The sequence below is a fragment of the Oncorhynchus kisutch genome, linkage group LG14 (genome assembly GCF_002021735.2).
Source record: "Oncorhynchus kisutch isolate 150728-3 linkage group LG14, Okis_V2, whole genome shotgun sequence".
Lineage (NCBI taxonomy): Eukaryota > Metazoa > Chordata > Actinopteri > Salmoniformes > Salmonidae > Oncorhynchus > Oncorhynchus kisutch.
This window is the reverse complement of record NC_034187.2, coordinates 9,408,857-9,430,477: the sequence shown is the minus strand read 5'-3', so window position 1 is coordinate 9,430,477 and position 21,621 is coordinate 9,408,857. Positions and strand designations below refer to the sequence as shown.

Sequence of the window (21,621 nt, the reverse complement as noted above, 5' to 3'; positions counted from 1 at the left end):
ATGCTCTCGATTGTGCATCTGTAAAAGTTTGTCAGTGTTTGGGTGACAAGCCAAATTCCTTCATCCTCCAGAGGTTGAAGAGGCACTGTTGCACCTTCTTCACCACACTGTCTGTGTTGGTGACCCATTTCAGTTTGTCTGTGATGTGTATGCCCAGGAACTTAAAACTTTCCACCTTCTCCACTGTTGACCCTTCGATGTGGAAAGTGGGGTGCTCCCTCTGCTGTTTCCTGAAGCCCACGATTATCTCCTTTGTTTGTTGACGTTGAGTTAGAGGTTGTTTTCCTGACACCACACTCTGAGTGCCTTCACCTCATCCCTATAGGCTGTCTCATCATTGTTGGTGATCAAGCCTACTACTGTTGTGTCATCTGCAAACCTGATGATTGAGTTGGAGGTGTGCATGGCCACATAGCCGTGCGTGAACAGTGAGTACAGGAGGGGGCTGAGCACGCACCCTTGTTGGGCCCCAGTGTTGAGGATTAGCAAAGTGGAGATGTTGTTTCCCTACCTTCACCACCTGGGGGCGGCCCGTCAGGAAGTCCAGGACCACGTTGCACAGGGCTTGGTTCAGACCCTGCATCCTGAGCTTAATGATGAGCTTGGAGGGTACTATGGTGTTGAATGCTGAGGTGTAGTCAATGAACAGAATTCTTACATAGGTATGTCTCTTGTTCAGATGAGATAGGGCAGTGTGCGGTGTGATGGCGATTGCATTGTCTGTGGACCTATTGGGGCGGAAAGCAAATTGAGGTGGGTCTATGGTGACAGGTAAGGTAGAGGTGATATGATCCTTTACTAGTCTCTCAAAAACAGTATATTATAGTATCAGGAGTAGTCTTGTTATGCCTGGGTAACAGTATATTATAGTATCAGGAGTAGTCTTGTTATGCCTGGGTAACAGTATATTATGGTATCAGGTAATGGTCTTGTTATACCTGGGTAACAGTATATTAGGGTATCAGATAATGGTCTTGTTATACCTGGGTAACAGTATATTATGGTATCAGGTAATGGTCTTGTTATACCTGGGTAACAGTATATTATAGTATCAGGTAATAGTCTTGTTATTCTTGGGCATGAGATCACCAGCTTTTCCGAAAGACTGTGTGATCACGCTCTCCGCAGCCGATGTGAGTAAGACCTTAAAACAGGTCAACATTCACAAGGTCGCAGGGCCAGACGGATTACCAGTATGTGGACTTCGAGCATGCGCTGACCAATTGGAAAGTGTCTTCACTGACATTTTCAACTTCTCCCTGTCCAGGTGTGTAATACCAACATGTTTTAAGCATTCCAGGTGACTACCTCATGAAGCTGGTTGAAAGAATGCCAAGAGTGTGCAAGCCTGTCATCAAGGCAAAGTGTGGCTACTTGAACGAATCTAAAATATAAAACATATTTAGATTTGTTCAAGACTTTTTGGTTACTACATGATTCCATATGTGTCATTTAATAGATGTGATGTCTTCACTATTATTCTACAATGTCGAAAATAGTACAAATAAAGAAAAACCCTTGAATGTTGTGGTGTGTCCAAACATTTGACTGGTAGTGGTATATCCAGCTCGACTGCTTCACGACACAGACATGGCAAAGCAATCGCTGAATTTGTCTGGAGCATAACTTTCATAGCTCTACGATAAAAAATGGGACGTACACACTTCATTGAACTTAAAATAAGTAAAGAAGTAATTTTGTGTGGAAGTCTAACATTTGTTTTACGACAGATGCAGACACATTGCATATGATCAGAACGACAAAATCAATCTTTTCAGACAGTCCTTCTCCCCTTGTCTACAGGAGGGACGCGCCATGTTTAAATGGCCCAAATGTTGAGTTAGATGTTCACAAATATAACAGATTTTGACTCTCACTAATGATATGTTTGGTAAAGTAACAAAGAAGGTGAAATATTTTGGGTAAATATTCCTGAAAGAGATTATAACTATGTACGGACATATTAGTATGAAAAGAGATTATAACTATGTATGGACATATTAGTATGAAAAGAGACTATAACTATGGGGCGAGGAGAGGGACATATTAGTATGAAAAGAGATTATAACTATGTATGGACATATTAGTATGAAAAGAGATTATAATTATGTATGGACATATTAGTATTAAAAAAGATTATAATTATGTATGGACATATTAGTATGAAAATAGATTACAACTATGTATGGACATATTAGTATGTAAAGAGATTATAACTATGTATGGACATATTAGTATGTAAAGAGATTATAACTATGTATGGACATATTAGTATGAAAAGAGATTAGAACTATGGGGCGAGGAGAGGGACATATTAGTATGAAAAGAGATTATAACTATGGGGCGAGGAGAGGGACATATTAGTATGAAAAGAGATTATAACTATGTATGGACATATTAGTATGAAAAGAGATTATAACTATGGGGCGAGGAGAGGGACATATTAGTATGAAAAGAGATTATAACTATGGGGCGAGGAGAGGGACATATTAGTATGAAAAGAGATTAGAACTATGGGGCGAGGAGAGGGACATATTAGTATGAAAAGAGATTATAACTATGTATGGACATATTAGTATGAAAAGAGATTATAACTATGTATGGACATATTAGTATGAAAAGAGATTTTAACTATGTATGGACATATTAGTATGAAAAGAGATTATAACTATAGGGCGAGGAGAGGGACATATTAGCATGAAAAGAGATTATAACTATGTATGGACATATTAGTATGAAAAGAGATTATAACTATGGGGCGAGGAGAGGGACATATTAGTATGAAAAGAGATTATAACTATGGGGCGAGGAGAGGGACATATTAGTATGAAAAGAGATTATAACTATGGGGCGAGGAGAGGGACATATTAGTATGAAAAGAGATTATAACTATGGGGCGAGGAGAGGGACATATTAGTATGAAAAGAGATTATAACTATGGGGCGAGGAGAGGGACATATTAGTATAAAAAGAGATTATAACTATGGGGCGAGGAGAGGGACATATTAGTATGAAAAGAGATTATAACTATGTATTGACATATTAGTATAAAAAGAGATTATAACTATGGGGCGAGGAGAGGGTCATATCAGCATGAAAAGAGATTATAACTATGTATTGACATATTAGTATGAAAAGAGATTATAACTATGGGGCGAGGAGAGGGACATATTAGTATGAAAAGAGATTATAACTATGGGGCGAGGAGAGGGTCATATCAGCATGAAAAGAGATTATAACTATGTATGGACATATTAGTATGAAAAGAGATTATAACTATGTATGGACATATTAGTATGAAAAGAGATTTTAACTATGTATGGACATATTAGTATGAAAAGAGATTTTAACTATGTATGGACATATTAGTATGAAAAGAGATTTTAACTATGTATGGACATATTAGTATGAAAAGAGATTATAACTATGGGGCGAGGAGAGGGACATATTAGTATGAAAAGAGATTATAACTATGGGGCGAGGAGAGGGACATATTAGCATGAAAAGAGATTATAACTATGTATGGACATATTAGTATGAAAAGAGATTATAACTATGGGGCAAGGAGAGGTACATATTAGTATGAAAAGAGATTATAACTATGGGGTGAGGAGAGGGACATATTAGTATGAAAAGAGATTAGAACTATGGGGCGAGGAGAGGGACATATTAGTATGAAAAGAGATTAGAACTATGGGGTGAGGAGAGGGACATATTAGTATAAAAATAGATTATAACTATGTATGGACATATTAGTATGAAAAGAGATTAGAACTATGGGGCGAGGAGAGGGACATATTAGTATGAAAAGAGATTAGAACTATGGGGCGAGGAGAGGGACATATTAGTATGAAAAGAGATTATAACTATGGGGTGAGGAGAGGGACATATTAGTATAAAAAGAGATTATAACTATGGGGTGAGGAGAGGGACATATTAGTATGAAAATAGATTATAACTATGGGGCGAGGAGAGGGACATATTAGTATTAAAATAGATTATAACTATGGGGTGAGGAGAGGGACATATTAGTATGAAAATAGATTATAACTATGGGTCGATAGGAGGGACATATTAGTATGAAAATAGATTATAACTATGGGGCGGGGAGAGGGACATATTAGCATGAAAAGAGATTATAACTATGGGGCGAGGAGAGGGACATATTAGTATGAAAAGAGATTATAACTATGGGGCGGGGAGAGGGACATATTAGTATGAAAAGAGATTATAACTATGGGGCGAGGAGAGGGACATATTAGTATGAAAAGAGATTATAACTATGGGGCGAGGAGAGGGACATATTAGTATGAAAAGAGATTATAACTATGGGGCGGGGAGAGGGACATATTAGCATGAAAAGGCTTTTTAATTACCTTTTTATATTGTGTCATCATACAATATGTGTTATTATACTTTTGTTTATGCTAGATCATATGGGTTTCACTCAGACGTAAATAAACTATTCCAGGAGAAAGTCAAAGGTTATAGCTTTCTAGGTTTGGGAAACACTACGACATGAATCAAATATTTCCCTCTTGCTAGACATATAAAATGTCTGTCAGCTCAACTCGTTATTCAAAGAAGTGACTTGAACACACGTTTGGGAAGATAATTTTATTGCAAACAATTTCATGGAAAAAAAGAGCATGAAAAAAATATAAAAACTAATAGAAAACAATATTAAAATACCAAAAAATTATAATAATCTAATAAAACTAAAGATGACAAAAACACCAAAGTGTCAGTGATTACAAACAGTCTGGCCATAGTCACAAATTAAATGAAATAAAAAATATAAAAATATAAGGATCCTGAAAATATATATACATATATATACAGTAGCTTGCGAAAGAATTCACACCCCTTGAATTTTTCCTATTTTGTTGCCTTATAAACTGAAATTTTGAAATCAATCAATTTACATCACATACCTACCACTTTGAAGATGGAAAATATTTTTTATTGTGAATCAAACAAGAAAAAAGACACAAAAATGAAAACTTGAGTGTGCATAACTATTAACCCCCCCAAGGTCAAAACTTTGTAGAGCCACCTTTTGCAGCAATTACAGCTGCAAGTCTCTTGGTGTATGTCTCTATAAGCTTGGCACATCTAGCCACTGGGATTTTTGCCAATTCTTCAAGGCAAAACTGCTCCAGCTCCTTCAAGTTGGATGGGTTCCGCAGGTGTACAGCAATCTTTAAGTCATACCACAGATTCTCAATTAGATTGAGGTCTGGGCTTTGACTAGGCCATTCCAATACATTTGAATGTTCCCCTTAAACCACTCGAATGTTGCTTTAGCAGTATGCTTAGGGTCATTGTCCTCCTGGAAGATGAACCTCCGTCCCAGTCTCAAATCTCTGGAAGACTGAAACAGGTTTCCCTCAAGAATTTCCCTGTATTTAGCGCCATCCATCATTTCCTCAATTCTGACCAGTTTCCCAGTCCCTGCCGATGAAAAAAATGGTGTTCTAGGGGTAATGTGAGGTGTTAGGTTTGTGCCAGATATAGTGTTTTCCTTGATTGCCAAAAAGCTCAATTTTAGTCTCATCTGACCAAAGCACCTTCTTCCATATGTTTACAGAGTCTCCCACATGCCTTTTGGCAAACACCAAACGTGTTTGCTTATTTTTTTCTTTAAGCAATGGCTTTTTTTCTGGCCAATCTTCCATAAAACCCAATTCTGTGGTGTATACAGCTTAAAGTGGTCCTATGGACAGATACTCCAATCTCCACTGTGGAGCTTTGCAGCTCCTTCAGGGTTATCTTTGGTCTCTTTGTTGCCTCTGATTAATGCCCTCCTTGCCTGGTCCGTGAGTTTTGGCCTTCTCTTGGCAGGTTTGTTGTGGTGTCACAATGTTGTAATGTTTTAATAATGGATTTAATGGTGCTCTGTGTGATGTTCAAAGTTTTGGATATTTTTTTTATAACCCAACCCTGATCTCTGTACTTCTCCACAACTTTGTCCCTGACCTGTTTGGAGAGCTCCTTGGTCTTCATGGTGTCGCTTGCTTGGTGATGCCCCTTGCTTAATGGTGTTGCAGACTCTGGGGCCTTTCAGAACAGGTGTATATATACTGAGATCATGTGACACTTAGATTGCACACAGATGTACTTTATTTAACTAATTATGTGACTTCTGAAGGTAATTGGTTGCACCAGATCTTAATTAGGTGCTTCATAGCAAAAGGGTTGAAGACATATGCAAGCACCACTATTCCGTTTTAAGTAATTCTTTTTCATTTCACTTCATCAATTTGAACTATTTTGTGTATGTCCATTACATGAAATCCAAATAAAAATATATTTAAATTACAGGTTGTAATGCAACAAAATAGGAAAAACGCCAAGGGGTATGAATACTTTTTCAAGGCACTGTATAACAAAAATATGTAAAACAAATATGAAAAGCGAATGATTTGTCATGAATGTTAGTGTAAAGACTTTTGGGAGATTGTCCTAACTGCGCCTCCGCATCCAACAGCTATAGTCTTCGATTAATATAGCTTCTCTTTAATCTTTTCAAAATATAACTAATACTAAAATAACCAGAGAAGAAGAAGAAAGCATTGGTACAATTAAGATCGGCCATCTTGTATTTGATTGACACTCAGAGCTCTGATCGCAGATGTTTCTATCTTAACATAGTGTTCTCCTTTCTTTACTAAATGTGTCTCAATGCTTCAAAGTCTTTCTTCACTTTAGTTAATAATTATAGATGTTTCTTCATGAAATACACTGATAAACCATATGATCAGTCTGTACAATATAATTACAAAAAAATGACAACTTAGATGGTATGTACAATAGCTAGTACCTACAAAGTACAACGGCTATAATGTAATAAAATATGTAAACAAATGTGTTTGTTTGACACAGTTTTGACTGTGTCAGATAGAATTCACACTTTTCACGTTAGATTTATTTCTGTATAGACATTTTTAACAGTGTTATAGTACTGCATTCTGTCCTCGATGGGACAGCTCCATAGAAAATAGAACAAGAGGTGATTAACCAACACACAGAGGCCTGCAAAAGACACAACCAGCACGACTGCAAACCAACAGACCTTTTTATCTTTAGGGATACTCATATTTTCATTGTTGACGTTTTTAGGGAATAAAATCGAAAGAGTTGTGGTGTCTTGATGATGACGAAGTATAAAGTTTGGCCTTTAGAGAGAAAAGGACTGTTCAAGCTAAGTTTATATACTGTACTGTACAATATACTGTACTGGTATGTATTGTACTGTCGTGGTATATTGTACTCTAGTGGTATATTGTACTGTACTGTACAGTTTTGGTAGAATGGATTACATGCATTACAATCAGTTGCTTTTAACCGAGACAAGAACAAGCAACCACTTCTCGCCAGGACCAACACGTCAGTGTCACTCTGTCCTTCTGTCACACAACGAGAGTAATCATGTTGAGATCAGAGGACAGACAACACAGCTCTGAGATCTGAAGAGATCCTAAGAGATCTTTCCTCAGCCATTTGAGCTCACTTGGTGTCATTTGATACATAGAGTAGTAGATGTTTTTTGTTGTTGTTGTTGTTGTTGTTGCTTAGACACCACACTTTTAGAATCCTGAACCCATACATACAATAACAAAAATGTACGATATCTTTTAACAGCAGTAGTCCATTTTTTTCCCATTGACTTTACAATGATCCTTTTTATCCTGACCCACTCTTGTTAAATCACTACATGTTGCTTACATGCTGAAGACGGTCAAGATTAATGAACATCTTTCATTTTGTACAGGTTTACAAAAACAAACCAAATTTTCTTTTTTTTTACGCCAAGGATCACATAGTTCTAAAAGTCCCATAGGATGATGATGCAGTCGCTGTGAAGTAGTTGTACACGAAGTTGGCAGAAGAGGAAGGTCTCTAAAGATGCTATTATCCTTCTCTGTATGCTTACAATAGTAAGTCTTCTTCATATTACTACACATAGTCATAGTTCAACCACTCTACACAGCATCAAGTAACGGTTCTAGTTTTTACCATGTTTTGTCATCACAGCTCCTTAGAAGGTAACTGTTAAATACACTTCTATATTTCTCTATACCTGTCTTTCTCTTCCTCTCTCTTTTCATCTCTCAACGTCCGTCACTCAAACGTAATACTCCTTGTCCTTGTTTTTCTGTTTTCCTTTGACAGCTTTCGAGCTTTGCTGTTTGTCCTTCACGGCGGCTCCGTTGCTCTGCGTTGCCGAGTTGGTGATGTAATTCCTGCTCTCGTCCACCTGGTAGGAACCCTCGTCCCTGTTCCTGTACTTATACATGGCGTACAGGAGGATGACGATGCACAGGGCTGCGGCCGCCACTATCCCCACGACCATCCCGATGGTGCTGCTAGACTGGCGGGACACTTCCGGGGGTCCCGGGACTCTGTTGATGACGGGCTGGGTGGGCAGGGCTGTGGGTACAGTATGGAACATGGGGGAGGTTATTACAGGAGCCCTCTGCTTGGTACTGTCTACCTCATAGGGTAGGGTGGGCAACGGGAGCAACACTAGGTCTGGCTGGGGTTTTAGCTCGCGGTTATTCATTTTGCCGGCAGGCAGCTTGGCGGGTAACGTGTGGTGCAGGGCTGCGGTGGAGGTGTAGCGGCTCTGGTCGGGTGCTAGTGGCAGCACGGCGGTAGTGGTAGTCCTACCGCGGTCTGAGGATGGTTTGTTAGGTCTAAAGTCCTTGGTTTCCCACTTGGGCTGGTGAGCTTTGTAGCCACCTTCAAAAGCCGACGTGGACAAGGTCTTATCTGTTACCAAGGAGAAGGTGGCGTAAAGCTCTTCATCATCAGTAGGAGGCAGGTTAGAGTCGAAATCATACCCAGATATCACCAAGCCATCATCATCATCACAATCATCACAATCATCGCTGCCTCTGTCCGACAAGCAAGGTACCCTGGCCTCAGTGGCCTTGGACAGGGACTCTTTGGTGGTTTCAATTATGGTGAGGGGTGGGCAGAGGGTTGGGAGGGGGATGGACGGGGGTAACACTAATTGGTCCTCTAAGAGTACAGGGATGACTAATTCACCTCCTAGATGTAGAGACAGACAAAATACATGTTAGAGAGAAGTAAGGACATCTTGGCAACCATACACATTTATCTTCCTATCATATTCAGCCAGAACGGACAAGAGGTCAAATAAAAGCACAATACGATACTGTACAAAACAAAACATGCACACGCACCGTACCTACATAACACAGCTTTAAATAAGAATAAACATGCCAGAAAACAGAACAAAAGGCACAGTTAAAAAGGATCAAAAGGCTACAGGAGGTGTGAGGGTGAGCCAGACATTAAGGTTCAATCAACAACTACAAAAGGCTACAGGAGGTGTGAGGGTGAGCCAGACATTAAGGTTCAATCAACAACTACAAAAGGCTACAGGAGGTGTGAGGGTGAGCCCGACATTAAGGTTCAATCAACAACTACAAAAGGCTACAGGAGGTGTGAGGGTGACCCAGACATTAAGGTTCAATCAACAACTACAAAAGGCTACAGGAGGTGTGAGGGTGACCCAGACATTAAGGTTCAATCAACAACTACAAAAAGGACTTAAGAAAATATATAACCAATATAGGCCAGGATAATGTGGATTTTAGTGGATTTTACCTTTTGAAAAGAAAATATTCTCTCTCATCTGACACTGAAGTTATCACGTAGCTGAAGTGTAATAACGGTATCCCTATTTGAAAACGGAAAACAAGCAGCACAGTGGCTTAAACCTGGATGTATTTATAATTCTACAATATGATATGTGTGACGGACAGAAGCCCTAACTGGCTAGATTACCATACAGTGTCAGTAACCCCCATCGAAGGATCTGGAAAGATCTGGCTCCCCAGTCGACCCCAGCCTCTATCCTTTTGAATGGCTTCCATAATGACAGGATTTCATAGGGCAGATCAATGACGGCTGAATGTTCACTCTCTGATCACCTTTCTGTGCATGTGTCATGTACCCTTGGGTGATTTATGTCCGGTGTCTGTCATTCTGGAGGTGGTGTCTGTTTCATTCTGGAGGTGGTGTCTGTATCGTTTTGGAAAGGGTGTCTGCATCATTCTGGAGGGGGTGTCTGTATCATTCTGGGGGGGGGGTGTCTGTGTCATTCTGGAGGTGGTGTCTGTATCATTCTGGAGGGGGTGTCTGTATCATTCTGGGGGGGGGGGGTGTCTGTGTCATTCTGGAGGTGGTGTCTGTATCATTCTGGAGGGGGTGTCTGTGTCATTCTGGAGGGGGTGTCTGTATCATTCTGGAGGGGGTGTCTGTGTCATTCTGGAGGGGGTGTCTGTATTATTCTGGAGGGGGTGTCTGTATCATTCTGGAGGGGGTGTCTGTGTCATTCTGGACGGTGTGTCTGTGTCATTCTGGAGGGGTTGTCTCTATCATACCTGTGTGAGTATTTGGGTGTATTTGCGATGTAACCATGTGATCAACAATATGATGTAGTGTATCATGAATCACTGGGGGCTTTCATAACCAAGTTACACTTGCACAATTCAATTCAAGAGCTTGTTATTCAATTAAATTCATTTTTTTCACCCCACCCCTAAAGGGTGCCTAGTGAAAATGATACCAAAATAATTTAGCCTGCACTTTAAATTAAATAAGGTTTCAATAGCACTTTATCGTTTCTGAAAGGTCAACAAATGCCTTGTGAGTATCTATATTGAATAATTAACAAACAACAGGTTCTTTCATATGCCCACTAATTAACTGTAAGTAATCAGTGAATGTAAACAAATAACTATCCGGGCGGATCTCCTTGCACTTCAAAGCGCATTATTCTAACTATAAAGCAAGCCACACAATACACAATTCTACCAGCAACATTGTTTTCCAGCTTCGAACAAAGTATTTCATTAAAAACCTAAGAAAACAATGCAAGAGCAATGAAGAGCTTTTGTAGTGATTAGAGCTGCACTGGGAACCAACAGGTTGAAATTAGACTTGCAAATCCACACGTTGTCAGCACTTGGTTCATTTTAGAGGAGAATGACGATAAATAATGTGCATTAATGTGTTTGTGTGTGTGAGTGTGTGTGTATGTGGAGGCCAACATAATGTATGAAGTAACAAATCCCCATTGTTTTCTAAAGGAGGAAAATACAGTGGTATCCAATCACATGCAGAGTTTGGTGTAGCGTTAAAAGGCGAGTGTAGGTATGGTCTGTTTCTCAAAAGGGAAATGATGAACATTCAGGTTGTCATTGCAGCTGCCAAATCCCACTGCCATCAAGGTATGTGTATACAGTACACTACCAAGGCTTATCACTAAGCATTACAAACGGATGCAAATTTCAAATGATAAAAAAAAAAGAATTTAAATCAAGGCAAACGTACAAAACTAAGAGAACAGTTGGATCTAATACATTAATATTAGCTACATGTTGTACAAAGCAAACGTTAAAAAAAAACAACAACTCTGTTTTAAACATCATAACAGCCCACTAAAATATTATTCAAGGAAGAAACGACATAGTCTTTGTCAACTTACATCAACAATCACCGCATGATTTTGGCATGAACAAAAAAGAGTTTACAAAAGAAAGTTGTGTGAGAATGTTCTTGGCTCAGTATAGTTTTGATCAAAAATAATTCAGCAATTGGACATCTTGTTTATTTTTTTCTTTAGATGTGATGGTGCAGCGAGGGAACAATACTTACATCCACACCATATAACATGAAAAATAAAACGGCAACATAAATACTATTTTTTTCTTTCGATAAGTAATCCAGTTTTTCAAAAGAAAACTGTACATCTGTACATTTTCGCATTGAAATATGTACTTTCTGTTCATTTGAATTTTTTTATTAGTTTGTATTTGTTCCTTAATTTAGAATGGATGGATGAATGTCCAAGGGGGAGGGGCCTATGAACATACTACAGAGGAGATGAGGATGATGAGGGTGATAGTGTAAGTCAGTAGCCATGTCCATGTAAAGGCAGTACGAGGAAGTCGGGCGGCGTTAGAGCTTTTGGCTGTAAGGAAGGGATGGGGACATACAACCAGTGAGCTTGTGTTACACATGCCCATCTACAGAGAATCACAGAACTCTACTAACACTGACAGTCTGACAAACCCTGAACTGCACCTTCTTAGCCAGGCATTTTTTTTTTTTTTTTTACGTAATCAATCATTGATTCAATTAAAAAAACGTTTCATTGTTTTTTTCAAAATTGCTCATCAAAAATCTGAAAAACCAAGGACCATGATATGGATCTGGCACCACTTCATCATGTTGTGTCAACTTAAATGGACTGGTTTTAACAAAATGGAGGATAACTTGATGTTTTTGTTGTTGGATTATAAGCAGTGGTCTAAAGCACACAGTCCATTCGCTGAAGTAGTTCCAAATCTCCCAAAATAAGATGAACACTTAAATTATTCTATAAAAAATTATAAAAAAATGTGATTCCAAATACTCACATCTGATTCAAAGTGGTCGAAACTAATGTTTACCATAACAAAGTAGCAAAGTAAACTAAATAATTCCCCTCCCCAAAAAATAATATTCATAATAAAAATGTAATTTATTCATTTGAACATCGACACAAAAATATGTATAAAATATGATAAACTATCAAAATAAAAATGTCCATATAAAATGAGAGAACAAAGCCACTTCAATTTGTACACACTACAACCAGAGGCTATAAAACAGACAGTCGGGAGGAGAAGTCAGGTGACGACATTCCCTCGGTCATTGGCATTGGATGACAAATAGATCTGTTTATGTTAGTCTTAAGACATGGACCCGGCGTGCAGTCTGGGTGTAGGTCAGAGAGGAGAACATACTGGCTGAGAATGGGTTAATTAAGCAATAAGGACCGAGGAGGTGTGATATATGGCCGGTATACCACGGCTAAGGGCTGTTCTCAGGCACAACACATCTTAGGCCCTTAGCCGTGGTATATTGTCCATATATCACAAACCCTTGAGGTGCCTTATTGCTATTATAAACTGGTTACTAATGTAATGTTCGAGCACTAAGAAATAAGTGTTTTGTCAACACTGCAAGCCTATCAGCATTCAGGGCTCAAAGCACCCAGTTTATAATATTTTTTGGGGTTGTACTGCAAGATGTTGATGCATGCTTGGAGTAAGTTGCTTTTAGGGAAAGTCAAAAGAACATACGGCATGTCGGAGTGCAGGGGTGCAGTTCAACCAAGGAGTAGCAGTATAACAATGACATTGACCCTTAATGATGTATTCTACAGTAACAGATGGAAAGAGAAGTCATTACTAGGTAGCCTAGTGGTTAGAGCATAGGGCCAGTAACTGAAATGTTGCTGGATCAAATCCATGAATTGACAAGGTTAAAGAAAAATCTGTTGTTCTGCCCCTGAACTAGGCAGTTAACCCACTGTTCCTAGACCAGTTAACCCACTGTTCCTAGACCAGTTAACCCACTGTTCCTAGGCCAGTTAACCCACTGTTCCTAGGCCAGTTAACCCACTGTTCCTAGACCAGTAAACCCACTGTTCCTAGACCAGTAAACCCACTGTTCCTAGACCAGTTAACCCACTGTTCCTAGACCAGTTAACCCACTGTTCCTAGACCAGTTAACCCACTGTTCCTAGACCAGTAAACCCACTGTTCCTAGACCAGTTAACCCACTGTTCCTAGACCAGTTAACCCACAGTTCCTAGACCAGTTAACCCACTGTTCCTAGACCAGTTAACTCACTGTTCCTAGACCAGTTAACCCACTGTTCCTAGACCAGTTAACCCACTGTTCCTAGACCAGTTAACCCACAGCTCCCGGGTAGGTGGTCATTGAAAATAAGAATTTCTTCTTAACGGATTCAAGATAAAACTTGATTCCCACAGCCCTTTAGTTTCACAGCTAGACAGCAACAGACAGAGGAATTCCACAAGAAGATATGAAACTCTTTGTTGTACTTTTTCTGAAGTTAAACGCAGACAAAATGTATCTGATAAACACTTTAAACTGAGGATCTCACTAACAAGATAATTTTTTTGTTATTATCGGTAATTTCACCAGGAGCACCAGGAGCAGGAACTTCATTTTGAGGGTGTTCTGACACATTTCATCATGTCAATGTCACTCAGCTACAGAGGTGTGGACAGCTACAGAGGTGTGGACAGCTACAGAGGTGTGTACGGCGAGATAATATTCTTGTGGATGCAAATCATCGCAACATAAAATTGTGCAATGTCAAATGGAACATTAATATTGGCATAAGGGTAAACAATCCTTCCCTGAGTGAGATAGTAGCTAGCGACTGTCTGAGAAGCTCTCGGAAGACAGATACAGGAGCTCTTATCTTGTAAAAACAGACAGCACTGCGCACAGTGGAGGAGGCAGAGGACACTGACAGATTTCACCCATAACCAGAGTGTGAATTACACCATGACATTCAGGGGGGGTCTCTATTGAATGCAACTTATTTTCAAGACGTTATTTAGACGGTAAAAAGGTATTTCCTTTTGTTGTGACATGAACACAACCATTTATGATGTTTTCATCTGATTGTCAAACAAATATCTTCAAAAAGTAGGCATGGTCATCCACTCCAAAAGAATCGCAGCATCCAAACTGCATGTATACTTGTGCCATGTGATGAATTGAAATAGAAATCTATTACAAAACACCAAAAAAGTGTGTCTAATGACATTCAGCGATTGTCATCGAATACGCCTAATTGATGTGTCTTGCCAAAAATTTACCTTTTTTTGTTGGCTGAAAGGTCGGGACACCTGAAATAGGACTGAAACAGTCCCTGGAAAAACAGAATGGTCACCCTGACACACATGGTGATTTTACTAGATTAGTGTACAATGTGTATTACGATGAACTTGGAATAGCTGGTAGCCAGTGATGTAGTGGTATAAATAAAAGCTTTAAAGATTGTTTTACCCTCCACTAGGCCTACACTACTGCCAGTAGTCTACCCTCTCAGCCAAGGCTATTTTAAACACATCAACTTACGCAGAACAGGTAGCTTATATTCAATATAATGCATGAGTTGAATCAAAGCATGTTTACACCATGAGCCGTGAATTAATGACTGGAGTCTTCACAAATCATGTGACCTACAACACTATCTTTCCTTACATTAATGACATTTATGACAGTGTTATTTGTCATTATTAAGCATTTCACATTTTGAATTAAAACATTGAACTTCAACCCTGTATGAATCATGGACCTTTGAGGTTTTGGAAAATGGACTGTAGCCCAAGTGTAAACAGGCCTAGGTAACATTTCATTAGGTTTTGCAGTGAAAGCAGTTCTCAAGGGCACCAAAAAAATCCAAAAATATAAATGCGACTTGCAACCATTTTAAAGATTTTGCTGAGTTAAAGTTCATATAAGTAAAACTGTCAATTTAAATATATTCATTGGGCCCTAATCTATGGATTCCACATGACTGGGCAGGGGCTCAGCTATGAGTGGGCCTGGAAGGGCATAGATCCACCCACTTGGGAGTCAGGCCGATAAAATGCTCCTAAACAGGAAATTAAACAAGTTTGTGCACACGATTTGAGAGAAAAAAGCTTTTGTGTGTATGGAACATCTGAGTTATTTTATTTCAACTCATGAAAAAGGTGACCAGCACTTTACAAGTTATATTTTTGTTCAGTGTAATATAGGCTTATGCCATTGTAAAAATCGAAAGCTTCTAACCGAAAGAGTCAACTATAGTCCTATTGTCATTAACCTTTACTTGTTGAATGGATTGGATGCACATTGGTGTCTAGCTGTAAGCTAGTTGTCTAGTGATATTATTCAACCATCGTCAACTGATCCAAGAATGAAAACATATATTGATATAAATGAATGAAGCTCTATAAATGGTTCTACTACTTCTGGTCATGGAGAACACCATTACCCAATGTGCACCTGAAAAACAACTCAATGAGCACTCTAAACAGCTGACTGACTTAAGCAAACAATGATAAATCATGGGATAAATCTAATGAATTTATAATAAAGGCATTTTTTTTCAATGAAGGACGCATGGCAAACAAATGGTGAAAATGAGGAAGTACAAAGGAACATCTATGCGTAAAGGAGCAGAAGTTTCAGCATTATTAGATGGACAGCGAAGGGGCATAGACATATAGAGTTTAAACCATGACAGCGACGTGGGGGTGTTGCTTTCAGTACCACTGTAAAACATATTTACCACTGCAGTCCACTCGGCAGGGTAGCCTAGTGGTTAGAGTGTAGAGGCGGCAGGGTAGCCTAGTGGTTAGAGTGTGGAGGTGGCAGGGTAGCCTAGTGGTTAGAGTGTAGAGGTGGCAGGGTAGCCTAGTGGTTAGAGTGTAGAGGTGGCAGGGTAGCCTAGTGGTTAGAGTGTAGAGGTGGCAGGGTAGCCTAGTGGTTAGAGCTTTGGACTAGTAACTGGAATGTTGCAAGTTCAAACCCCCGAGCTGACAAGGTACAAATCTGTCGTTCTGCCCCTGAACAAGGCAGTTAACCCACTGTTCCTAGGCCGTCATTGAAAATAAGAATTTGTTCTTAATTGACTTGCCTGATTAAAATAAAATAAATAAATACAATTTTAAACAAATAGGAGCATGGTTAAATTAGGATTATTTAGAGACTCCCTAAAGTTGAATTTTGTTGCATTTAGGGCAACTAACATCTCATTCAGGGGAGCTGAGCCCCCCCCCCCCCCTACCTGTAATTCACGCCATGCCCATAACAGTGTGTCTGAAGCTGGTTTTGTATTGCTTTCTTCTCTTGTATAGTGCAGAGAAACACTATGTTTTGATATTCTACTTGGGAGGAGAACCATATAGAAGAGCATATGTTGCAAGTATTTGGGGGATAAATAAGTATGCTTCCTGATTTATAACAATAAACGATTGTCTGGTCTTCACTGACTGCAATCTGAGAGTTGAGGGTTCACCTCCGTGTCTAACAGATGTAGCACCTCTGCAACCCCCTAGCAGAGCCTGAGGAGTCCTGATCGACCTCTCTAGCACCTCGGTGAGCTAGGCCATGACCAGAGACGTGTATCCTCGGCTCCATGTCTTGCACCAGGGATTTACTACCTGTCTGGGAAACACTTTATTTGGATAGTCCTTCTGTAGATGATCGACAGACTATCAGTAACATTTCAACTCTCTACCAACCCTAGCCCTAACCTTAACCCAGACTATCGGTAACATTTCAACTCTCTACCAACCCTAACCCTAACCTTAACCCAGACTATCGGTAACATTTCAACTCTCTACCAACCCTAACCCTAGCCCTAACCTTAACCCAGACTATCGGTAACATTTAAACTATTTACCAACCCTAACCCTAGCCCTAACCTTAACCCAGACTATCGGTAACATTTTAACTATCTACCAACCCTAACCCTAGCCCTAACCCTAACCCAGACTATCAGTAACATTTCAACTCTCTACCAACCCTAACCCTAGCCCTAACCTTAACCCAGACTATCGGTAACATTTCAACTCTCTACCAACCCTAACCCTAGCCCTAACCTTAACCCAGACTATCGGTAACATTTCAACTATCTACCAACCCTAACCCTAGCCCTAACCTTAACCCAGACTATCGGTAACATTTCAACTCTCTACCAACCCTAACCCTAGCCCTAACCTTAACCCAGACTATCAGTAACATTTCAACTATCTACCAACCCTAACCCTAGCCCTAACATTAACCCAGACTATCAGTAACATTTCAACTATCTACCAACCCTAACCCTAGCCCTAACCCTAACACTTATCCTAACCCTAAATATAACCCTTACCCAAACCTTAACCGTTATCCGAACCCTAAACGTAACCCTAACCCTAACCTTAACCGTTATCCTAACCCTAGACGTAACCCTAGCCCTAAACCTAGCCTTAACCTTAACCATTATCATAACCCTAAACGTAACCCTAGCCCTAGCCTTAACCTTAACCATTATCCTAACCCTAAACGTAACCCTAACCCTAACCTTAACCATTATGCTAACCCTAAACGTAACCCTAACCCTAACCTTAACCGTTATCCTAACCCTAAAAGTAACCCTAACCGTAACCCTTGCCCTAACCATAGCCATTATCCTAACCCTAAACGTAACCCTAACCCTAGCCTTAATCTTAACCATTATCCTAACCCTAAACCTAACCCTAACCCTAACCCTAGCCTTAACCTTAACCGTTATCCTAACCCTAAATGTAACCCTAACCCTAACCTTAACCGTTATCCTAACCCTAAACGTAAGCCTAGCCCTAACCCTAACCTTAACCTGGGGCTGGCCAGCCATATAGAGGATAATTGAAACAGGCCTTAAGACGCCTGTCACGTCTACTCCAGCTCCCCCTATCTGGCACTTGTTGTCACCAGTTTACTCATTATTACACACATCTGTCATCATTGTTACACGCACCTGCGCCTCATGAGACTCACCTGGACTCCATCACCTTCCTGATTACCTCCCCGATATCTGTCACTCCCTTTGGTTCTTTCCTCAGGTGTTGTTGTTTCTGTTTATATTTTTCATGTCTGTACGCTACTCGTGTTTCTTGTTTTGGTCCATGCTTGTTTATTCATTAAATTCACTCCCTGTACTTGCTTCCCGATTATTAATGTACACGTTATCCTGCCGTAACGCGCTAGATCCTCTCACTACAAACAGAATACTGAGACAGTGACTGGCTCTGAAGAATCAAAAGGATCATTGTTAGGTTCAAAAATACAAATTCCACTGTATGTTTTACACATTTTTTTCTCTTCAATCTTATACAAAGACTATGCTAATGATGTCTACTTACCTTCGTGCTAATATGCATAATGTATAAGAATTCAGAGGCTATGAAAATCTCATGAAGACTGGTTATTTGAAGTGTATAAGTAGAGGTTTTAATAAAAATGACAGTGGCTTTTAATTGTGATTTAGCCATTAGTTGATTACGTGTAATTACCCTGTTCACAGTGATGATGGTGGGTCATTCAGGTGATTTTACTCTCCCTGACTGACATGACACTCACAATCTAGAACCAAAAACATAGAACCAGAACCCTGTAATGTCACACCCTGATCTGTTTCAACTGTCCTTGTGATTGTCTCCACCCCCTCCAGGTGTCAATGATCTTCCCCAGTGTATTTATCCCTGTGTTTCCTGTCTCTCTGTGCCAGTTCGTCTTGTATGTTTCCAAGTCAACCAGCGGTTTTCTCGTCCTCCCGGTTTTTGATCCTTGCCTGTTTCTGGACTTTGTACCTGCCTGCCTGACCATTCTGCCTGCCTTGACCATGAGCCTGTCTGCCACTCTGTCCCTCCTGGACTCTGAACTGGTTATCACCTTTTTGGCTGTCCACGACCATTCTCTTACCTACCCCTTTGGATTAATAAACATTGTAAGACTCCAACCATCTGCCTCCTGTGTCTACATTTGGGTCTCGCCTTGTGCCTTGATATGTAAGAGTGGAAGTGTTGTAAATTCCAAAGTTACTCCAATCTCTTCTCCCATTACTAACACCTTCCTAATATTGAGCTTTGCCCTCAATTCGTCGGAGCATGGACTCTACAAGCTGTTGATAGCGTTTCACAGGGATGCTGGTCCATGTTGACTCAATTGCTTCCCACAGTTGTGTCAAGTTGGCTGGATGTCCTTTGGGTGGTGGACCATTCTTGGTACACACAGGAAACTGAATGTGCAAAACCCCGCAATGTTGAAGTTTTTGACCCACCCAAACTGGTGCGCCTCGCACCTACTACGCTACCCCATTCAAAGGCACTTAAATATTTTGTCTTGCCCATTCACCCTCTGAATTGTCTCAACATATTTATTTAACCGGACTCCTCCCCTTCATCTACACTGATTGAAGTGGATTTAACAAGTGACATCAATAAGGGATCATAACTTTCACCGGGATTCACCTGGTCAGTGTATGTCATGGAAAGAGCAGGTGTTCTTTATGTTTTGAACACTCTGTGTATGTTGTAGCCTGGCTGTGTCTGATAAACTAGGAGGGGTCTGTCGACGAGAGATGGTCTTTAATCTCTGCCACTGTTGACTCCTGTCTTGCTTGTTTGTGAAGTGGACCAAATCTGAACTTGAAATACACACGTGCATCCCTCAAACCTTTGTGCAAATCATACATTGATACCGAAGGGAGGATCGGCATTGAGTTATACATTCAATAATGCACCCATATCTCAAGAAAACGGTGTTATATCTTAAGCTAAGATTCAGACAGAGTTTGATTTAAGGCTGTCTAATTAACTTTCCGTCCCTGGTCTTTTCAGAACACTACGGTAACTCATCAATATTCCATCCCTGGTCTTTTCAGAACACTACGGTAACTCATCACCATTCCGTCCCTGGTCTTTTCAGAACACTACGGTAACTCATCAACATTCCGTCCCTGGTCTTTTCAGAACACTACGGTAACTCATCAACATTCCGTCCCTGGTCTTTCAGAACACTACGGTAACTCATCAACATTCCGTCCCTGGTCTTTTCAGAACACGTAACTCATCACCATTCCGTCCCTGGTCTTTTCAGAACACTACGGTAACTCATCAATATTCCATCCCTGGTCTTTAAAGAACACTACGTTAACTCATCACCATTCAGTCCCTGGTCTTTTCAGAACACTTCGGTAACTCATCAACATTCTGTCTGTCTTCAAAAAAAAAACAAGCTCAGCTCATTTTAAAGCGACACATTTAAAATGTTGAACAATGAAATTCTGTGCTGGCAGCTACATTAACACTGCCAATATTGCTGGCATAGTTTAGAGTTGTGAAAACATTGTTCATTCGAATGCCGGTGACAAATGACTGTTTACTTTAAGAATGATGCCAAGGAATGTCTTAGCCATAAGCAGTGTTATATTCCTTTTCTAAACGCTATCTTTAATTGCTACAGTTTAGCGGCAGGGCGTTGGCATCCTCTGTCCTCACATATCTTCAAGTCTTTCTGACAGCAGTGTGTTCAGCAGTGTGACTGCATGGTTCCACTATGCAGGAGGCTCAGAGGTCTAATATAGTCTTTAAGTGTTTAGACCACCCAGGTTCAAAGCCAACATATTATTACAATATAGGTGTAGTAGGATTATAATATCTGGCTGTTTTTGTAAGTATACTGTAGAATAGATTGTGATTGGTGGGATGATAATAATAATAATAATAATACTACTATTTAATAAGAAAGAGACTTTCCTTAGATCAGCACTTAGTCCTGCTAGTGAGGCCAGTCTGAAGCACTATTTATAGACAACTAAACACATAACATTATGACACTAAATACTGTTCCCTGAAGGAGGGAAACATCGGTACAACATACTCTGGAGAAATATATTCACGCCCCAAGCTGCCCCCCATGGATACTAAATGAAACGGTCCATGGCAGACCACCCAGACCTGACCACGCCAGATACAGTATTCTGGGTATTGAGCACCCGGCATGCTGCCTAGTGACGTTCCCCTGCCCCAGCCGTAAACACCCTGTGGGTTACACTGGGAGCAGTGACATCCAAGCGACGTCCGACTCACCGCAGCACAAATATCTTCTATAATCTACCTTTTAAACAACGACCAATACGCTGCCAGACCCCTGGGCGCTACACCGCTAGGTAAACCCTGCCCCTCGCTGTTATATGCCA

The 21,621-nt window shown here is 40.2% G+C and overlaps 1 protein-coding gene across 2 annotated transcripts in view; it reads right to left on the bottom strand.

Moving 5' to 3' along the window:
• Positions 1 to 6,906: 6,906 nt before the first annotated feature.
• LOC109878620 (neurexin-3a-like) overlaps positions 6,907 to 21,621 on the bottom strand; it is a 665,512-nt gene continuing 650,797 nt past the window's right edge. Inside the window, exon 23 of one of the 2 annotated variants that reach the window (XM_031787765.1) lies at positions 6,907 to 9,057. In XM_031787765.1, coding sequence (XP_031643625.1) covers positions 8,129 to 9,057 — 929 coding nt within the window. In that variant the 3' untranslated portion in view covers positions 6,907 to 8,128. The remainder of the gene's footprint in view (positions 9,058 to 21,621) is intronic. The other variant, XM_031787764.1, reaches the window with a different exon arrangement.